General features: G+C 43.2%; 1 protein-coding gene across 1 annotated transcript in view; it reads left to right on the top strand.

The window, feature by feature from the left end:
- Positions 1–13,169, top strand: part of ITIH2 (inter-alpha-trypsin inhibitor heavy chain 2) — a 46,417-nt gene extending 33,248 nt beyond the window's left edge. The window contains exons 15-21 of the mRNA XM_088468850.1: positions 1,524–1,696; positions 4,645–4,785; positions 6,406–6,519; positions 8,592–8,790; positions 10,642–10,814; positions 12,490–12,601; positions 13,022–13,169. Of these exons, the coding sequence (XP_088324976.1) occupies positions 1,524–1,696; positions 4,645–4,785; positions 6,406–6,519; positions 8,592–8,790; positions 10,642–10,814; positions 12,490–12,601; positions 13,022–13,169 (1,060 nt within the window). The remainder of the gene's footprint in view (positions 1–1,523; positions 1,697–4,644; positions 4,786–6,405; positions 6,520–8,591; positions 8,791–10,641; positions 10,815–12,489; positions 12,602–13,021) is intronic.
- Positions 13,170–22,874: the final 9,705 nt, after the last annotated feature.

Raw genomic sequence — 22,874 nt, forward strand, 5'->3', positions numbered from 1 at the left:
AAGTAAAGCTAGTCTCATACACCAACAATATCTGCAGCGATATGTGGGGCACTTTTATCCCAAAATGCCTAATATTAACTTGATGAAAATCGATTTTGGATAACATAATTTTGATTAGGTATAGAAATGCATTTGGAAGATGACTTGTATAGGCTTGTGTGTGCTCATCTTCCGAATGCAGTCACATTGCTCTGTGATGCGGTGAGAGGTCCAGGTGTCTAGACTGTGGGCCCGATTCAGACCAGCTCGCTAGGCTGCGTTCGCACATAGCCTGCCAATGTTTGCAATATGCGCATGCGTATAAGACGCAGTGCACGTGCGCGAACTAGTCCATGTGATCGGGAAGCATTCGCACGCTGCACAGCTGCCTCGCTAGAATGAGTGACAGGACGAGCCGGTTGTGGGTGGTGACAGGGGGTGGTCTATGGAAACGGGGGTGTGGTGGTGCGAATGCAGGCATGTCTGTGCATCTTAACGCCACTTCAGAGGTGTGCAGCATCATAATACACGTGACATGGCTGAATTACAAACTGAAGCACTCGCAGTTCTTGCGGTAGAGTATGGTCAGTCACAAGTGCTGTGTATGGGTCCGATTTTACTCGATGTTACCGATCGTTGCATACACTTCCTGGAGATGATTTGTATTACGAAGGGAAAGTGGGCGTCTCATGACAGGCTGATGGGCATCTATATACACACTGCGTTCACACGCAAAGACATAGTGGGCGTGCTAATGTCTTGCCATGCGATCGCCAGATTTGCATACTTTGGCAGCTGACAATTGCGTGCGAACACATCTAGCGAGCTGGTCTGAGTCGGGCCCTGTGCACCAAGTGGCTGGATATTGTCCATTCTAGCCACTTCAGTGTGTGGCCAAATTTAACACTGACCCCTTAGAAGGTTGTGGCCAGTGCTTTGTGTCTACTTTCAGAAATGGGAAGACCTTCAAGCTCACCTTATTGTAATCCTTGCTAACATACTCAATGCAAAAGTATTTGCTAAACATATTGCATCTGGAGTTTAAACTTTAAGTTCAAATCACTTGCTATCCATAAGGAATCTCTCCCAGTTTATTCCTTTCTGAAAAGAAGCCTTGTTTCTGGAGTAGTGCATATATAAAATGACCCCATGTGGCAGGGCTAAATATGATGAATATTCCAGCATTTGACAAAGAGGTGCCGTATAAGAATCCTGCATTTCTTTGTAACATGGATTGCATAAACATATTCTATTTACTTGTAACTATTTGCTCCCCTCAGATTTTATGTTAGTGATTATATGTTTGTTTGCTAAAGATGTTATGATGGTGTTGTTGATGATTGTCTCAGCAGTGCCAAACATATTTATAAAGCCTTCTATTGCTCTCTATAAGTTATGCCATCCTGCTGTAAATCATTTAGGAAATTCAAATAAATACTGTTTGTATCCCAAATCATGGAACTCAACCTATGTATGTGTTGTGCTTCTAAACAATATCAAGCAATGATAATTCACTTTTATAGAAATGTTGATTTCTATTACAGGAACTTGGCTACTACAGCTGCGGCCAAAAGGAACCTTACATCCAGGATTTTACAACTGTCCATAACTCATCACCTTGTGACCCCCTTCACATCATTGCTGATAGAGAGCGAGGATGGAAAAGAGAAAATGCTGGCAGACTCCCCAAAGTCTTTCTCAGGAGCTTGCTGTGACAGTCAGTATTATTACGTTACTAGTAATTACACTGACAGGTATTGGCATTTCAATACTTGCTGAAAGTCTCTGAAAAGGCATTCAAGTATTTCTATTACTATATGACCTCCTACAGTCATGGTCATATCTATAATGAGGACGGGAGGTGGGGGGAGCCCACTGCACACCATGCACCTATAGATGATACTAACCTAGCTGTAGGCACCACAGAAATCACCCATAAAGATTTGCGCATGCACAGTAAAGCCATCACCTGGAAAATAGAGCAGATGCGTTCCTGGAGGTGTGCACATGCACAGTAGACAGCACTTATGAATGGGCAAGCTTCTCCATCCCCTAATCATTTAGCATTAATTATCTGTGTAAAACAAGTATATAGTGCAGAGATAAATCACTTTTAAAACACTGGTGCATCAGGTGGAAAACATACGATTTACCGCCATCCGCATGGCCGGCGGTTCTAATCCCGACGGCGGCAGCCCGAAACAGGAGGAAATCCCGATTGTCCTTCAGGTCAGTAAAAGTAATCTAATTCCACCCCCCTTATCCTAACACTCCTTTAGGGGTGCATAACCCTAACCTCCCACCCAAGTGCCTAACCCTAATCCCCCCTGTAAATGCCTAAACCTAACCCCCCTTTAACACCACCTAACCCTAAGTCTCCCGGGGGGGTGCCTAACCCTAACCACCCCAGGGTTGCCTAACCCTAACCCCCCTTCCCCTAACCTAACCCTTACCTCCCGGGGGATGCCTAACCCTAAGTCCCCTTCCCCTAACCTAACCCTTACCTCCCGGGGGATGCCTAACCCTAAGTCCCCTTCCCCTAACCTAACCCTTACCTCCCGGGGGATGCCTAACCCTAAGTCCCTCCCGGGAGCCCCTAACCTAACCCTCCCCCCGCGGCTGTCCGCGCCTGGTGCCCGGCTTACCTTCGATCGGTAAGCCGGGTGTCGGGCTCCCAGTGTAGGTCTAATGACCGGCGTCGGGATTTTGACGCCGGTCATTTGACACTTGCCGGATTTAAACAACCGGGATGCCGCCGGTCAGCATTTAGACCATCGGCATCCCGACTGCAGAAGGCTGTGTTGGCTATTTTTCACTATCCATTTTAGTGACACTCTGAAATTGCTGTGGCTGTACTTTCGCTGTGGCTGTAACCCCGCTCTGGTCGCACACACCCACTTCCTGCAACTCTACCCTCACTAAGCCCTGGTCTTGGCCCCCTAGTTGCATGCAGTCTCAAGTCACTTTTGAGACTGAATAGAGACTGATAAAAGATGCGGATTGTAAAAATTCTCAACTTGAGACAAAAGTAATCTCAAAAAGTGTTTTTGACTGTATCTGAATAAGGCTTCTTGTGTTTCAATTCAAGATGAACACTCAAATCGAGTGGTTAAATGCAATAACTAACTTTCCCCCATGAACCTCATTCACAGAGATATGCCATGACTCCCATAACATGTTAATCTCCACAAGCCCTCAATGCTTATCTGGGGACAGTATCTAAAAAAGTTTAAATGGCAAATGTGTGAAGGTTGTCACAGAAATACTTCAGTCAGCTATATTGACACTGTGAGGTAGATGTATGAAGCAGTGAAAAGAGTAGAGAAGTGTGCCAATGTAGAAGTTACCCATGGCAAACAATCAGCTTCTACCTATCATTTTATAGAATGTATTTGATAAATGCAACCTCAAAGCTGATTGGCTACCATGTGGGGAGACCCAAGTGTATGATCTTGCATTTTTTGGCATTAAACTGTAGTTGCCACGTTCTTGACCATTCCTCTAGTCTGAACTTCCATTTTTCTGCTCCCCACAGAGATAAATAACATTGCTCCCCCACAGAGATAAATAACATTGCTCCCCCACAGAGATAAATAACATTGCTCCCCCTCAGAGATAAATAACATTGCTCTCCCACAGAGATAAATAACATTGCTCCCCCACATAGGTAAATAACATTGCTCCCCCACATAGATAAATAACATTGCTCCCCCACAGAGGAAATTACTTTGCTCCCCCACAGAAAAAAGCATATTGCTCCTTATGTGTCCCCAGCCAACTAGCCCCCCCTTCTGTGTCCCCAGCCAGCTAGCCCCCTCCTTCTGTGTCCCCAGCCAGCCAGCCCCTCCTTCTGTGTCCCCAGCCAGCCAGCCCCCCCTTCTTTGTCAACAGCCAGCACCTTCTTCTGTGTCCCCAGCCAGCCCCCCCTTCTGTGTCCCCAGCCAGCCCCCCCTTGTCTCTTCAGCCAGCACCTTCTTCTGTCCCCAGCCAGCAAGCCAGCCTTCCCTTTCTGTGTCTCCAGACAGCCAGCTTCCCCTTGTGTGTCCCCAGACAGCCTGGCCCCCTTCTGCCTCCAACCAGCCTGCCCCCCTTCTGTCCCCAACCCAGCCCTCACTCTCACTTACCTTCTTCTTGATGGTGCGTGGTTCCTCTCTTCCAGTGTGTCACGAGCCGCATGCACTCTTGGAAAAAAATAAATAAACAAACTTTATAGCATGGTGGGCAGGGAAGTGGGTGGGCGGGGAGGGAAGTGGGCACACAGCAGGCTTGTGGATGGGCCCCCTGCCATGGAACATTTTGTATGGCTGCAGCACTGTAGAGAGGGTTTGAGAGCCGTGCAATTGCAGGGGTTGCGCGCCCCTGCTCACATTGGCGGCCATACTCTGATGGAGATTCTGCACTTAGCATGGGGCAATTGCAAGTTATGATGATGCAACCGGTGGCTACACCATGCGTATTTCAGCGTCTAAAGACATGTCAGTACTTGCACAGTCAGATGCACGTCTGTACACCAGGGAAGGGCTTGTAGCAGTAATAGCATAAAGTGCAGCAAAAGACGTGCACATGGGTGCTGCAGCGTCCAACTTAGATCAGTCCCAAAGTGTTTATTTAAAATCTGTATATACTGAAGTGAATCACAACACTTTAATTTTTTCCTGTCAACAGAATTGGTAGTGGCTACCCAATTTCCACCAACAGTGAAGCCTACATGTACGTCTGATCTACCGCCTACTCCATTGGAGCTCAAGGGAGAAACTACAGAGATATCCATTCCAACTAAGCCTCCTTGCCACCCTCCCTGCATAGGTACGTATACCTATTTTATACTGGGGAACACCATCCAGTGCTGATTATATAGCAAACAATTACTAAACGTCTGGTAGAGGAGACATATATCTGATTCCTTCCTGCTTGGATATAAACAATGACCTCAATTGGTACAAATACTTCTTGTCATATATAAGCTACAAGTAGTAGACACTGCAGTATACTGCAGTGTCTACTACTTGTAGCTTATATATGACAAGAAGTATTTGTACCAATTGAGGTAATAGGTGAATAGGATCTCCAAGTCTAAAGGTTATAGAGGTGTTTGCATTAAGGGTCCCATTTAACAACAACTGTTATTACCAGTGGCATATTTAGTTTAGTATTGCAGTGATACAAACGAATATGCCACTGCTATTTAAGATTACGTACCCTTCCTGCGAGGTCCAGTGAGGTCCCCCTCCTCTGCGGCATCCTCCACTCTGTAGCCTATCCCTGCCAGAGACGGGCTGCAGTGCCATGTGCATGCGCGACATGTGCATGACACTTTCACCCGATGGGGACTCAGCAATGATGGGAAGGCTTCACTGAAGCCAGAAAGGCTTTTGCTGGGTCACCATTCCCTGCAATGTTGATAGTATTGCTCTCACATCTGTAGATGGAGTATGTAATACAGTGACAAGGGGCGTGATTCAGCAGTAAGTGCACTGCTGAATGCAGATTCTTGATTATCGGGAATCTGCGCGTGTGCAGGACCCGTTCTGAGCATGTGCAGAATGGGTCCTGTGTGATGGTCGTGATGGTGACCTCGCCGCAGTGCTGGGATCGCAAATGCAGCATGGGGTGTCAGACACTAAGGGGTCTATTTACTAAGCAGTGTTAGGAGACAAAATGAAAAGTGATAAGGTGCCAGCCAATCAGCTCAAAACTGCCATCTCACAGGCTGTGTTTGAAAACTGACAGTTGGGAGCTGATTGGCTGGTACCTTATCACTTTTCACTCTGTCTCCTAAAACTGCTTAGTAAATAGATCCCTAAATCTGTACCTGCCTATATATATTTCCCAGTTTCAACAGATAAACTGCCATTCAGTTTCAGATGGTGTGTTACTTTACAGGGGATTGCCACAGGCGAGGGGCAATCTGTTGCATTCTGTATGTATACTAAAAATGGTAATTGTGCACCAGGAGCAATGCAACAACAGTATCATTTTTACACATTTTTACACATAGCAAACAACTTTAAAGGCACTACAATGAGCTAGAAGACACAGTGGAAGACAAAAGAGAATTGAAGGTGTTCCCTGTTTAGACTGACACATAAGATATGGCTACAGTATAGTTTGGCACAATTATGAGTATCAATACATTTAACTGTAAAAATCATATCTTTAATAACACCTTACATAATGGCAGGCCAGAGTTCCTTGGCTTTTCAGAGTGATATAATCCACAAGTGAGTATTACACGATTTCAGACGATTTAACCAAACAGAAGTCCAACCAGGGTAATTTAATCTGCATCTAAGATCATTTAATAGGCCTCTCTTATGAGGGCCAAGGCTGAATTGCTTTTGTGTGATGCCATAAGAATAAACCAGACAACCGTATATCAAAATCCATGACATTATTACAACTTTAATGCTGACTCATATCTTGCAGTTGACAACGATCCACACTTCATTATAAATTTACCAATCAGCCAAACAGACGTCTGCTTCAATATCGATGCACAGTCTGGAAAGATCTTGAACATGCTGTCGGATCCTGAGTCAGGTAAAGGAATGTTTTATTCCAAGACTATAGGAGTAAACTAGAAAAATTACATTAATCCATTCACATTTACTGCTAAACCTAAAGTTTGGTTCTAGAACTTTTTGAATTCTGACTCAAATCAGTTACTATAGCAGAAGTGAAAATCCTCAGTGGTAACCTACTCATAGTACTAGCAATGCACCTGCCCGTGGGCCCAAATGGTGGAGGGGCCCATTTTAAAGGCACAGACATGGCCACCAATACTTCCTTGTTTAACACTCTCTTCCCCTCCCCTACCCTCGCCAGCTCTGCTGATATAATCCCATTACCTGGAGCCGGGACCTGATAGAGGAAGAGCAAAGAAAACTAAATCTGTCAATTTCTTGCCAGTGGAACTGAATAGAGAATCACTTAAGTGCCATTGAAAAAGACTGGACCTCTTCAATTTTCCTTATATGTGAGGTCACAGAGTAATAAGCTCCTGTTAAAAGCTAGGGGGCCAATTTATAGTTTGTGCTCTGGAACCATCACTGTCTTGGTTAGGCCCTGATCTGCCTTTAGTGAAGCTAATACAATAAATGTTGTATTTAGTATCTTTATGTGGCAGTGTAGCCACTAAATAACTCGGCGTTCCCACCACAGATATCGAATTTGTTATCACAAGATATCTCAAAGGGAAATCAGCTTAGGTAGTAGTACTTGTAATAACAAATAATAGTATTCCTAAACAGTTTTATAAGGCTATATGGTATACGTTCAGGAAGCCGGCTGACGGAATGCCGACAGCCGGCTTCCAGACTACTGAATCCTGGCGAGGGTTAAATGACAGGCGTCGAAATCTCGACGCCTGTCATTTTACCTATGCCAGGAGACCGGCGCCTGGCATCCCGATCGAAGTGATTCCGGCTGCCGGCCACGGACAGCCGCTGGGGGGGGGTTTAAGTTATGTGCTCCCGGGGGGGGACTTAGGGTTAGGCACCCCCCAAGGAGGTTAGGGTTAGGCTAGGGGGAGGTAGGGTTTGGGTTAGGCACCCCCCTGGGGGGACTTAGGTTTAGGCGGCGGGGAAGGGGGGGTTAGGTTTAGGCACTTAGAGGGGGGATTAGGGTTAGGCACAGGGGGGGGAGGTTAGGGTTAGGCACCCTAAAGGAGGGTTAGGGTGAGGGGGTAGAATTAGTTTAGTTTATACTTACTTTTAGGATGATCGGGATTTCCTCCTCTGTCAGGCTGGCATTGCCGGGATTTCAACCGCCGGCAATGCGGCCAGCGGTAAATCATACCGAATGCGGCTATATGTATATATTTATGACTGCGATTTAAGCTCAACAAGGCATAAAGAGGAGAATAAGAGTGGAGGACAATCAGGCGCTGGGGTCATTGGCTATGGTTCGGGTAGAGGAGGGTGTTTCATGCTGCCTGTCACTCATGTATGGGGGCACATGACAAAAGCTCTTCCTTACTGCTTGACCTGGGATGTTGAGATGTCCAGAAACAGTCATAACTTGATATTATAAACTTTCACATAAATGTATTCAAGGGAGAAATAAAAAAATCTGGTGGCATATTCTGAAGGGAGAGGCATCATAAAAGGTAACAAATTATAACACTAGTTTCCAGAATAAATGCTGGGTACACACTAAACAGATATATCTGCAGATGATGGTTGTTCGTACACACTGAACAACCATCATCTATGTTCAGTGTGTGGGAGGGGATGGGTCCCGCTGGCTGGGGGATGGGGTGGGGTCGTGTCCTTCCCCCTCTCCGTGGCTGCCGCTGCATGTGTACGGATGGTCTGCAAGACCGCCCGTACACACTTGCCGATGGACAGATATGTCTGCAGACATATCTGTCCATCGGGTGTGCAGCAGAGCCAATGCGATATATCTGTGAACGATGTCGTTCACCGACATATTGCGGGTACACACTGGCCGACTGGCAGCAGATATATTGGCCGAACAATTGATCAGCCAATATATTTGTCAGTGTGTACCCAGCTGTCATAATAGACACACAGGGCGGTTTCTCAAATAAGCTGTAAATACGGGAAAGTACAGTAACAAATAAAACAGTATTATTTATATTCTATTATTAGGTATTGTGATCAATGGGAAGATCGTTACAGCTAAAAAAGCCAAGGATGGCAAGCTAAACAGCTACTTTGGCACATTTGGCATGTATTTCAAACACCTGGATATAAAGATTGAAATAAGCACTGAGAAAATAACATTGAAAGATGCATCTTACAGTAGAGTAATGTCCTGGTCTGAGTCCAGTACTTTGACCTACAAGAGGTGAGTGTGGGGATCAACCATATTATCCAATTAAACTTTATTATGAAATAGATTAATATTTTTTATATAAACCCATGAACACCTCAAAGCATTATTTAAAACATAAATTACTACAAAGTGAGTGTGGACATGAATATGTAGTTAGAACAGTAATTTCCGAAGGAAATGTGTCCTATAATTATTATTACTATTATTATTACTATTATTATTATTATTATCTTTTTTTTCTATAAGGATTCCATAGTTCCATGCATAGGAACATACAACAAGATTACATAGTACAAGGGTGAGAATACAGGACAGAGGGCCTGATTCAGAGCTGAACGCTCTGACCAGAGCGCTCGCTCTGAATCAGGGCCCTCCTACCTGTTTTAGGAGCGTCCTCATGGACGCTCGCATAGCTGTGGGTTACCACCCACAGCTTATGCGAGCGTCCATGATGATGGTCGCGATGGTCAAGACCATCGCGACCATCGGGCTTGCGACGGAGACCCTGCGGTAGGGTCTCGCTGCCACAAGCCCTGGAGTGATGTCAGTGGGGCCGGCTTGAGACGGTAGGCGTTCCCATGGGAGTGCCTCCATCTGGCTGGCACGCCCCCGGCACGGCCACCAAAGGGGGCGTGCTGTCAATCAACATCGACAGCACGCCCCTTTGGTGTGAGACCCGGAGCGATGGAGAGCCCGTCACTCTCTGGATCTCGCGCATGCGCACGACGGAGCTCCCTCCGTCGTGCGCATGCGCAGTGGGGGACATCGACCCGCTTGCGAGCGTACTGCCGCTTACGAGCGGGTTTGAATGACCCCCAGTGTCAGTAACAGTCAAGTTAACAGCATTACAAATATATGTAATTATAACCTGCAGATTGCATATGACATGGAGACAACAGAGGGAGAGAGGCCTTGCTTAGTTAGCTATTTGCGCTCGCTCGTTCAGAAAAAGGGGCCGGCTATTTAAATAGAGCGCTCGCTCTTTGCGGTATGTTGACGCCTCTATATCTGAACTAGCGAACGGAACATGCGATTGCTATTTTTAAAAAAACGCCCCCTGGCCGCTCGCATCCTACGTCATCTCCGCTATTTATTAGATTAATCGAGTACATCGAAAGGCATCTGAACTGCTCACAGTGCTTGTGGTAGGATTTTCCTACCGCAATCATGCGAGCAGTTCAGGCTAAAAGACAACCAAGTGAGATGGTCGATGATGCTGCTTTGTTAATTATGCACATCCTTAAAACACCCGTTTTGACTGTTTGGCACGCCTGCGTTCGGATCTCCACTCCCCGTTTTCAAGCACCTTCCCCTGTTACCACCCACAAACGCCTCATCCTGTCACTCAAAATAGCAGGCATTCGCTATTTTGCGAGCACACAATTTCCGACCGCAATGACTGGTTCGCGCATGCGCATTACAACCCATACGCATGCGCAGTTGTGCGAACATCGCTCGGAGCGAACGAGTGGCCGCTTACGAGCGGCTCTGAATCAGGCCCAGTGTCTCCTCTGTCTTTTCTCCCTCTGTCCAGACACAATATGTAAGAATAAAGTACAGGTCACACAGGATCAGGGTTCTAATGCCACTCAATAAATGTACTAATGTTATAGCAGTAAAACTGGTTTGTGTGTGGCTTAGACACCACTTTCACTAATCAACAACATCAATGTGCTGTATTAGTTTTCATATCTGTTAAACCCTCAAAAACCTATCAGACAGCACACCCTAAAACAAGGACACTCCAATACATTTTTTTTAGATATTAATAGCATAATAAGATGGGGGTAATTCTGCCAACGTTTTAGAAATTATACATTTTTTGGCAGACATTGTGGTGCAGCTAAATGGCTCTTTTTGCAGGCTTGCTGTATCAGTGAAAAAGGACAGCAACATCACCATCACTGTGGATAATGATATGACATTCCTGATTATCCTGCATCGTGTCTGGAAGAATCACCCTGTCAATGTAGACTTCCTAGGGCTATACTTTCCTCCTAATGGCATATTTTCTGGTACAACACATGGCCTAATAGGTAAATCATTAATTAATGTTGGGCTCTGGAAAGTTAATTTGCCAGTCTGTTTGTATTTGCCTTCAAAATCTTCACAGCTAACTCTTCTGATACAATATCATGGCAGCAGCATGAGCAAGTAGTAGAAGTCTTGGAGGAGGGAATGAGAGGTGATAATCAGTGGGGAGGAGAGACACAGATCACCAACTGACCGGAGAGGGTGAGAGGGAGTGTAAAGGGAATTGAGGTTGTAGCCTATGTGTAGGTAAAGGTGAGGAGTTTCAACTGGATTCTGTAGGCAGGGGATAGGTAGTCAGTGGAGGGATTGGCATAGAGCGGAGACAGACAAAGCAGTATGAAAAAAAGATCAGTCTATCAACAGCATTCAGGGGTGCTAGGACAGGGGGGGCAGGATACTCTAGGCCCAGGCTTGTTGGAGGGGCCTGTTGGGGGCCCGGGTCTCATAAAAGGCAGCAGCATATCGGGAGTCGGACACACTGCTGCGTGCTGGGCTGCAGAGGGTCCAGGGAGGCAACTGCCGCTGAGCAACAGCAGTCAATCCTCTTGCTTCCTGCTTGATGTGCGGGGAAGAGAGATCACACTGATGCAGCCTCCCCTAGTACCTTGGCCTGTCATCGCTCTTCATGGCCCTGGAGTGCATTTATGATAAATTGAAGATGAAAGAGGCAGTTGAGGGAAAAACTTGAGAGAAGAAGTTTGAAATAGTCCAGACAGAAAATAAGTAAGTGAACAGGTGTTTTGGTCATATCATGGAAGAGTCTGGTGAAGCTCTGGAGATGGAAATGACAGGATAGGGAAAGTAAGTGAATTAAATTGGAAAAAAAAAATGCAGATCATTTTCTCATTACTGAAATTTACACTAACAAACAGAGTAGATTTACTAAAGCGTCTAAAACAGTCAAATGGAGATGTGTTCCATAGCAACCATTTAGTCCCTGTCTACCATTTTCTAGAATGCAGTAGAGAAATGATAGACAGAATCTGATTGGATGCTATGGGTAACAGCTCCATTCTCCACATCCTGCTTTAGAAACTTTAGTAAATCTACCCCATGATGAAGTTTGGTGAGGCATGTATTACCAATCCCATTACCTCACAAAGAACAGGCTACACCGGAGGTTCCTAAACGCGGTCCTCAAGGCTCCCCAACAGTTCAGGTTTTAGAGATATCCATGGTTGAGGACAGGTGACTTAATTAGTACCTCAGTCAATGTGATTTAAACACCTGTACTCAACCATGGATATCTCTAAAACCTGAACTGTTGGGGAGCATTGAAGACTGCATTTGGGAACCTCTGGGCTACACAACCATAAATGTCTTTGAATTAAGGTGAGTATATTAGTATAAATAGCAGTGCTCCCTTTGAGTAAAAGTATATTGAAAGAAAAAGGGGGACTGCACAAGACTGAAGCTGTAGGAGCAACTCTGAAATTCCACAACTAGCAAAACACTATAAATATGGGTAAAATTCTCATACTGTAACTTTATTCACGTCTTTTTAAAATAAATACATACATACATACATACAAACAAACAATACATGTATTTTGCAAACAACTTAAGATATACTGTTGTTTGCCAGATATATTGAGGGTACAACCAGGGGTGTAGTAATACCTAAGGGAGCCCCATAGTACAATTTCCACATAATGCCATGTGACTTCATTCATCTAGGCCAGTTTATGAAAGAGCCAGAAGTAAGTGTCTATGACGTACGGTCTGGAACTGATCCCCAGAAACCTATCGCTACAATGAATGTAAAAGGACAGAAGCTGACAGTAACAAGGTTTGTACAAGGAATCCATACAAATTATATGGGAGCAAATGTGGGGCTCTCACACTCACCTTTCAGTTTATATAATGGGTGACATTCCAACTAACAATTCAGTGTTAATATTTATTATAGTTAATAGTTATGTGTATATATCAATATATCAACTGAAATAAATCTTTTGTAGGCACAAGCCCAAGCTGTGCCTATAGCTCCTGAACCAGTCCAGAACCCAAAAAAAACTCTCTTTAATTTCTCCACTCAAGGATTAGCCACCAATTGGCTACTGCCACCCACCAATCAAATTTGTAAAAATACCTCAAATCAGAGGGCTGACAGTGAAGTCCCAAATAAATAACACTATCCTATTTCCCCTGCTGACAGATATAGTTGATGTGTAAGACAACCTACCTGACCTGCCTTTTCTTTATGCAGAGGGGTGCAGAAAGATTACCACATAAACAGTGTGCGAGGAACTAATGTCACCTGCTGGTTTGTACACAACAGGGGAAAAGGTTTCATCGATGGACATTATAAAGACTATATAGTACCTCAGCTCTACAGCGCTTTAAAACACCCTTGAAGAATGTACACAGATCTGTGTGCTAATAAGATAAATATATAATAAACATATGAACTTTTTTTTTCACTAGTGAAATTCTTATTTTATCTATTATGGTTTAGACAAATAGTAATGGTATGAAGATCAACCACACAGAAACAGCAGATCATTTATTAATGGATAGGTATGCAGAAAGGGAGCTTTCATATTTGAAATGGCAAACAGCGTTACACCGTTATGTCTGAGTGGTTTTCCAACAAGTGTGATATGCTGTACACTGCTCATGCATCTACTGACTGCTCTCATTCTTTCTATATGAATAAGAAATGTATAATGTTAACCTTAGAAAACAAACTATTGTGTACCTTAATTCAGTTTCCTTAAACAATGTTTTAATAGTTGTAATTCCCACTATTGATTTATTATTATGGTATAGAGTTATTGCCCTTAGTGAAACAATTGAAGTGCTTAATTCAAGTGGCTTTAAAAGTTATATATAAACTCTTCCTCTCTCTCTCCTCTCTCTCTCTCCTCTCTCTCTCTCCTTCTATAGACATTCTCTTTCCTTTTAATATTCTATTAGTATTTCCAGATCTTTATTAACACGTATTTCCAGTTAAAAATAAAAATAGAGAGAGAACAAAGACCACCATGTCTATATGGGGTGGGCAATATCTAATTTAGTGTGTAGTCACTTATACCACATAGGTCTGTGTCTGTTCTAATAAACAATTTGACTGTATGAATCTAAAGTCTGTTCCCTTTATTCCTGTTTAATATATAAGGAAATTCAAAATCATTCATATGACTCATGAGGGGCTTGGTTACTCCTTATAAAAATAATGAATTGTAAATAACCAATAATTCCTTTTCTTCAAAATTGTCATTACAAAGTTAACTTCTCTTCTAAGTTCGTAAAGACTAGTAGATAAAAAATGTCCTTAGATGGTATACAATACAGCTCCCCTTTTGTCTTTGAGTGACTTCACAAGCTGTCTCTGAAAAATATATAAGATATCAAAACAACGTAGATGGAAATCTGGAGAGCCATGGAGTAATTAGAAGAATATGAATATAACAATAATTTACTGTATTCCCTCTCCATGGTAGCAATAACAATGTGATGTACAGGTCGAGTCTCCCATAGCCAAATATTTCCGAAATACGGAACATTCTGAAATACTGAATATTTTTAGCATGACTGACAAAGTGAAACATTTGCTTTCTGATAATTCAATGTACACAAACTTTGTTTAAAGTAGGGGTGAGCGGGTTCGGTTTTACTCGGTTTTACTCGGATCTTTTTATTGGCTATCGCCGAACACGTGTTTTGGATAGCGAATAAAATCGAGCCGAATTTGCGGTAAAGTGGCGATAAGAACCGAGTAAAACCGAGTAAAACCGAACCCGCTCACCCCTAGTTTAAAGCACAAATTATTAAAAATATAGTATAAAATAACCTTCAGGCTTTGTGTATAAGGTGTATATGAAACATAAATGAATTTCATGTATGTACACAAACTTTTTTTTGATGCACAAAATTATTAAAAATATAGTATAAAATGACCTGCAGGCTGTGTGTATAAGGTGTATATAATACATAAATGCATTCTGTGTTTAGATTTGGGTGCCATTCCCAAGATATTTTATTATTTTATGCAAATATTCCAAAATACGGAATATTCCGATATCCAAAATACCCCTGGTCCCAAGCATTTTGGATATGGGAGACTCAACCTGTACCTAAATAATAAATAGCATCAAACATAACATAGTCAAACATTTAGTTAAATGTCTGTATGGAGAACATGTCTACCAAACAGAATCAGTAGAGGGCCTGCCTTGACAAAGACGTATGTTTATAGCTGGCATAGTACCCCAATTCCATTATATGTTCAAGGATCATACAGATAGGGACAATAGCAATGATACAATGGTATATTTAATGCACAGCACACAGGGAGATTATATAATACATTAACAGGACAATATAAGGGTGTGGTATAGTTTGTTAGCATTCATCACTTTGACATGAGAATTTCGACATGGTCGTAATGTTGACATTGACCATGTCAACATTTATCATCTTCCATGTCCAACTGTGACACCACGACAACTTCCCGCTTGTCCTGCTGCGGTTCCAGCGGTGGATATCCCTAACCTCTCCCGCAGCCTAACCCTCTCCTTCCGTAGCCTAACCCTAACCCTCCCCTGCCACAGCATAACCCACCTCCTTTGGTCCAAGCAAAATGTCGACATTTCTCATGTCGACATTCTGCAGATCCAACTTGTTAAATGTTGACATTTCAACCATGTCGTCATCATGGCTACATCCCCTATATACAGATATATACCATAAATGCCAGATATGCTTCCAATTCCCTCTAGGATCCCTTTAACCTACCAAGAGTGTGTGTGCTTCCTTAGTGCTAACAGGGTGAGTCCCTGCTCCTAGTAACTCTAGTAAGATTACTTTGCAGGAAGTGGACGCAAGGTTGCTTTGTGGGTGTCTGTGAGATGTTCCAGTTCTTGCTTTTCCCGACCACTTTAGCCATTGCTAATTTTTACCAACATTGTAGGGGAGGGCTAACAATCACCACACTCAGATGAACACACTGGTTTTATTGAATCGTGTGTTTCTTCTGATGGCGATGTTGTAATAAAACTCCTTTTCTGGCAGTCCCACCCCTACAGCTGTCCTGGATCATGTCCCATTGAGCTAAACAGCTAGGAACAGAGATTCTACCTCCCAGGTTATCCGAAATCAACAGCTGTCTAAAAAGTTCTGTGTACCCTCTTTTAAAACCTGTAATTTTCCTACTGGCAAAAGTGACACCCCAAGGAATGTGTTCAAGGTAAGTCAGTGCAATACAGAAAATAACAAGTCCTAGATGACATATCTATTTGGAGACCATAATAGTGTACAAAGGAAGAGGAGGAGCTGCATTATATATTATATGGGGTGTTTTTTGACAGGGCCAGATTAAGGCTTGTGGGGCCACCACCAATAAAATTGGCAGCCCGTCCACCCCCACTACTAGTATGCCCATTATCTTGAAAAGATGAAAAAAGTGAAACTGGTAAAATGAAAGATAAAAAATACTGAAATATAATAATAATAAAAATAATGAAAATAATGAAAATATATTATATCAAACATATATATGAAAAAAAGCAAATAAAAAGCCTCACGTTGGGGACGTGGCATGGGTGTCCTTAGGACTCGGGTGCTCTGATCATCGGTTCCCCCATAAACTGTCCCAAATCTTCAATTGCCATGAAGGTTCACAGATGCTGCTGTGGCTGATGTCCTGGGCCCGGCCCACATGCTGACCGCTGGGTCCTGGCTCCATATCGATGTCCGCGGCTGCTTGATGCAGTGAGCCACTGGGCTCACACAGATAACAGGATATGTGGCTTTTTTTCTGGGTTGGAGGAGCCAGTCCTTGGCTGATGCGACTTTGCGGCTAGCCGTTAAGTGAGGGGAAAAAGGCGCAGAGGGTTAAATGATGTTGCTCTAGCCCCGAGAGGCCTCCCTGGGAGCTGGCCTGGTCGGGGCAATATTTGCGACAGTGTGGGGACCCCCAATTTTAAGGAGCATCTAGGGGATGGCCATTGACCATCAATGTTTATAAAACATCGATGGTTGACAGGCGATGTAAAATAGTTTTGCCATTGATGGTGGAGAACCAATGGTTTTCCACCATCGATGACAGAGAGCCCCACAATGTTATTTTTTTTTTTTACTTAATGCCAGGACATAGAGCCTAGCTCCACCGCATTATGCACCCGTGAAGCCCTGCCACTCAGTTTTGGTTGGTCGGTAGCCTAGTATGTCATAGAGCAGAGATGTCCATCAGTGTTTTAAATCAGTGATGGTTTCCCTTTGAATGGTTTTATATCATAGATCAGAGGTTCCCAAACGTGGTTCTCAAGGCTCTCAAACAGTTCAGGTTTTAGAGATATCCATGGCTGAGCAAAGGTGACTTAATTAGTACCTCAGACAATTTGATTTAACCACCTGTGCTCAACCATGGATATCCCTAAAACCTGAACTGTTAGGGAGTCTTGAGGGCCACGTTTGGGAACCTCTACCATAGACAATAAACACCAATGGTAGCATCGTTGGTGACGATTGATGGTTACCCACCAATGTACATCTGTACCACTTCATCCGCCCCCCCTCCCCCCCTATCATCCGGCCCTGCTTTTTTATCTAACTGTCTCTAACTGTGCCTTAGAAGGGAAGCTACCCATTGAAATGGCTGTCATGGAGTTTTGAAGGGGAATTATGTGTTGCGACAATAAATACCTACAGTAAGTTGTTATATCATGAGTACTATTATATACATGTGTTAATTAAGGTGTGCATCTACTATAGGATCCAGTGCACAAGCATGAATATATACACAGTATTATACACACAGAATTAGGGCTATTTCACGCACGCCAGTTTTCACCAGACCACCGTTTTTTTTCCTGTGGATATTTTCCTTTTACACACAACCGTTTCGTGCCATGAGTGATGGTTTTGCCCTCTTTTTTTTCCCCTATCCTTAACATTGAAACTCTGGATGACAGCCATTTCAGTGAATATTCCTGGCTGTAACACGGCGACCGTGCCATCTGAAAGGATCCATCCATTCCTATACTTAATTAAATTTTACACACAGCAAAAAAACGCTTGGATTTTTGCTGTCCGGTGAAAACCGGCAGGTGAGAAATAGCCCTTAGGGGCGCCTAGAGCATGTTGGAGAAGGGACTGCAGCTTGATTGTTGATTTCAGGGTGGCATGTTACAAAGCAAAAAAAAATAGCTTCTATGAAAAGTTTATAGTGCAAATAAACACAGTTGTGCTGCCTGGCACTTGAAGGAGTTTACTTCAAATCAATATACTGTATACAGGCATCCAGGTTACTGATGTTTGTTATAAAGATGCACACCTACTGCTTTCTTTCCTCATAAGCAGTCACAGGGGTCTAGGTACTAATAATTGCGGTACTGCTGCCATTATTATGTACCTAACTCCTCAGGGATATTTTCATTTTTAATAAAAAATATCCCGGCTATGTACTTGCGGGGAACTTGCAGGGACAGCGGTTGCGGTAACCGCTGTCCCCGCGAGTTATATCCCCGGCATTTAGGAGAAGTCTTTCACAGAAGTGAAAGAATTCCCCGGGGGAAGCTGACACTGTGCATGCGCCAGTGGCGTAACTTCATCCCAGTTATACGGAGGCAAGATAAATGTTGGTTCCACCCCCAGTAGTGGTCCCCCTATGCAGTGCCCCTTCCAGACAAGACACACACAGATTACTTACCTCAATCCCCGTTCTTCCGCCCGTCATCGTCCGCTCCTTTGTCCTCCCGCTCGGCATTATGGGAAAAACGTCATGACGTCATGACGTCTCTCCTATCACCACTGCAGGAGCCAGAAGGCAGAGCTCATCAGTGAGCTCTGCCCGGCTCCCTCAGTGGATACAGCAGCTAATGAGAGTCTGTCTGACTCTCATTGGCTGTTAAAACAAACACATCGCCGGCTGCGCTGCCGGCAGCGTGTTTGTTACAGATCGGCGGGCAGGGGGGATTCTACTCAGAAATGGGCTCAGGCAGGTCATGGCAGTCACATGCTATGTGACGTCCGCGACCATGGAGCACTTCAGCAAAAGTAGGTCATGGAGGTGGAGCGCCGATCAGCGCTCCTCCTCCATGCGGTTCCTCTGCTCCCCAACAGCAGGTGGATATGGAACGGCCGGGTGACAATGGAGCTGGGTGCCCCCTTCAAGGCTGGCGCCTGGCGGCAAATGACTCCATTGTCTCCGGGAGTTCCGCCACTGGCATGCACACGGCGTCAGCTTCCAGAACTGGCGGGGGGTGAGATCGAAAGATCTGTCTCCAGCACCTGGAGCCCCCATAGGCTTAGTAGTTTACAGATGGTGTGCACTAATGATGCTAAACTCCGAAAAGCTTCGCTTTTTGACAATAATTGCGATCCTGTAAACCTGTTCTGAATGGTTATTAAACCTAATACCTGGTTAAATAATCTACAGTGTAGACTAACCTCCATCACACACCGCTGCCTTCTATACCATTCAGTTGACTCACCCATCACCCTCCTCCAGAGTCCATTCCAGGGACAGTGGCAGGTTGAGAGTTTGACTGGGACAGTACTCCTGTCGAACCTTAACGCAGGTGTCCTAAGGCCGAGCACAGGGAGGACAGAGACCTCCCGTGGAGCAGCATGGTAAAAGAGGGGTTAAACCCCTAAAAGTCACCAGGACCAGATGGGTTAACATCTAAGTTTTATAAGACCTTTTCAGACCTCCTAATTCCCCACCTAGTAGAAGTGTTTAATAAGAGCCTGGATGAGGGAATTCTTCCTCCTTCCATGAGGTTATCTGCGCTAATTTTACTGTATAAACCTGTCTTGTATTGAGAACTGGCGCCCCATAGCCCTTCTTAATACACACAAATTTTTGTCTTTGGAGTTCGCACAAGGTAATATAAGGGAAAATTGAGAGTTATATTTGTCACCACCCTAGTATGTTCATAATGACATAAGAGTAGTGGTGGTGAAAGAATGGTAGGAAAAACCAACTAGTATAATAATATATTACCGCGTTCGGTGAGAAAAAAGCTTTAGAGTTGGCGGTGCTCCGCAGAGTTAGAGTAAGATAATAAATAGATAGAGAAAAGACTCTTTTTTGGGGGCACTCTGCATGAATAAATTAAAATGTAACTTTTAATAGTTGCATAGTCTAAAACAGTTGTACACACAAAACACACATGACACTAGATACACAAATTTACATGAAAGGAATTGAGAAATTAACAGCACTGAAAATATTATTAATATAAAGTCTTATGATAAGGAAAGGTCCAACGATAATTAAATATCAGAGGTCAAGACTTGACCAGTGCTGTACTAGGAAAGGTTAAGGTCTTTTGAAAGAAAACAAATGGATGGACTATTACGTCAGAATAAGTAAGTGATCTCAGGTACTGAGATTAAAAAATTAGTTCTGTGTGACGGCGAATATTACAAAGTATCAGTCCCTATGAGACTACTATTATAGACAGAATTGTTATACACATCAACATAGCCTCTTATTATGGTACCAACAACAAAAATGGCTATGATATTCAACTCCTTAGAGTAAATTGCTATTCCACCCACCTTGTATTATTCATGTGCTAATGCAGTCGTGTTAGGACCATACACCATTAAATAGACATGGTAAAGTAAGTGTATGAATATCACATATGCAATCAGAAATAAATATTATAATGGGATCCAAATCGGAAGTATTCCAACATGTCGCACTGTGAACAAGAAAATGTATACAGAGAGATATATGCATATAGGGTTCTAGTATTATTACCACACATATAAAACCCTCCTCCTCTGAAATAAATATGGAACAAAAAGATGATATTAGAACGTGATGTCACCTAAAGTATAAAAAAGCAGGTTAATGAGTACTACAGTGTATTTGTTCAATACACGGACGATCTTCAGATTGGTGTAATTTTGGAGACTAATATATTGAGTAGATATCACTCTAGGTAGTAACTGTTAGAGATGGCAGCAGTAACGAGTTAATAAGGGGCCCAGATCCTGTCACCCCACTTCTGCTGTTTCCACGTCATGTGTAGAAACAGAGGACATGGGATGAGAGAGTGGGGTCGGCAGCTGGTGGGAAGAAAGAAAATAGAGCACTTCTGCTGTCAGTGTGCACAATACCTGGCTATGCTGATATCCTGTGACATTGCAGGACAGGCAGGAATGGCTAACTGATGAGAGAGTGTGAAGTAGATATATTGCTTTATGTAGGAAATGATAAAAGACAGTAGGTGGAGGAGCTCTAAATAAAATGGAATTCCTCCAATTGCTAGCAACCTTGCATTGATTCTGTTTCTGGAATGAGATGTATAAAAGTTGGCCTTGCCGGTAATTGGAGTGTATATGGGTAACAAAGTCCCAATTCCGTGTTGGGAATAACAGTATATAGTCCACAGTGCCTGCGGTGTGAAATAGCCGTTGAGTAATGTCGATACCTGCTAGTTCCTGAATGGAAGCTGACGGGTCTTGGTCCTGTGCAGATAAGCGTAGTGGTAGGGTAATGCTGTGTGGTGCCAGCGTCTGTGTCTCTTCGTGATCCCGATTGCTGCGGTGAGTATAAATTTGTATCAGCCTAAGTGGCTTGCATGGCTATGTGATCCTGAAGGACGGTTAGGAGCTGGGCGGCATACGATTGCAGGGAGAATCCCGTATGCACGTCAGAAGGGATGGTGCCCTGCCTTCCGGGTTCCCTGACTGTTGATCGAGGCTGTGTAGTCCTGGGGGACAAACAGTCTTTGCTGCTAGTCAGGAGCCAGGCGGAATACGACTGCAGGGAGAATTCCGTCTGCACGTCAGAAGGGATGATACCCCGCCTTCCGGATTCCCTGACCTTTGATGATGTACGTTTCGCCTTCAAAAGGCTTGTTCACATCCAATGAAGTGCGGTGCATGAGACCGAGTATAAATACATTGTATAGAGGTTAATGAGAGGTAACTAAGTTAGTTTAATCAATGACAGAAACTAGTGCCTGTTGGATTTTAATACTATATGCATCCAAATATACAAAGGATCAAAGAGGTTAATATGAAATAATTTTAGTTACTGTTGCTAATTCAATTAAAGCAGAACGTATAACCTATATAGTGTTAATAGGCAGATATAGAAACAATGAAGACATCTATTATATAGTTACTTGATATAGGTACAAATTCATTCTATATGAGCTGTTTTGTTAGTATTATTAGATACAGTAAGTGGGAGTAAAAAAGATATGTTTATATCAGATAGGTTCATGTGCAAAACCATTAAAGAAGGGATATGGGGAAACATACACCTAAGTGGTATACACCCCAAATAAAATAAAATAAATAAAGAAAATAGAGAAAGGAAAGGATATAGGTATAATAAATTTTCAACGGTAAGGGGTGTTTTCATATAATATAATTGCTGTCAGGAGAGAGTAGTATTCAGATATCAGTGGACATTAAATGACAAAATAGCACAAGTTGCTATATTATAATCAAAACACTTATCTCTATGACTTGGTCTCCCATTTCAATGGTTATCCAGGTCCAAATTTTATAGTATCCCAGAAAGACCATATAGAGTTCATAGAGTAGAAAAATAAAGTGGATATAGTAACAATAGGGATATGTCTCATAGGAATGGTTGACTAAATTTAGAAAAAAGATATTAAAAGTCTAAGTTGTGATTTTAAACAAGATGTGTTATTTTATATGACAAAATGACGAGTGAATGCAAATTTATAGGTGATACAGTTTATGGGAACCATGAAGATTTTAGAGAAAATTCATTCAAACCTCCTGGTGTGAGGGTCCCCAGCCTGAAAGTCCATTGACTATCTCTTTTCAATAATTCCTTTGTTAAATCACCCCCTCTTATGCCTAGTTTGACTTGCTCTAGACCAAAGGCCTTAAAGTTCTTCAGATTCCCCTTATGGTTGTAATAAAAATGTCTGGCCACGGATGTTAGCTTTTTAATCCTTGTCAGATCATTGTGGGCATTCCTGATGGTGCCAATATGTTCCAGGATCCTTTCTTTAAGCATCCTGGTTGTCATGCCCACATATCTTATGCCGCATTCACAGGTGAGACAATTCACCACCCCCTTTGTTCTGTAATTGATATAATTATTGATTGGAATA

The sequence above is a fragment of the Taudactylus pleione genome, unplaced genomic scaffold, assembly GCF_031769625.1.
Source record: "Taudactylus pleione unplaced genomic scaffold, aTauple2 ptg000086l, whole genome shotgun sequence".
Classification (NCBI taxonomy): domain Eukaryota; kingdom Metazoa; phylum Chordata; class Amphibia; order Anura; family Myobatrachidae; genus Taudactylus; species Taudactylus pleione.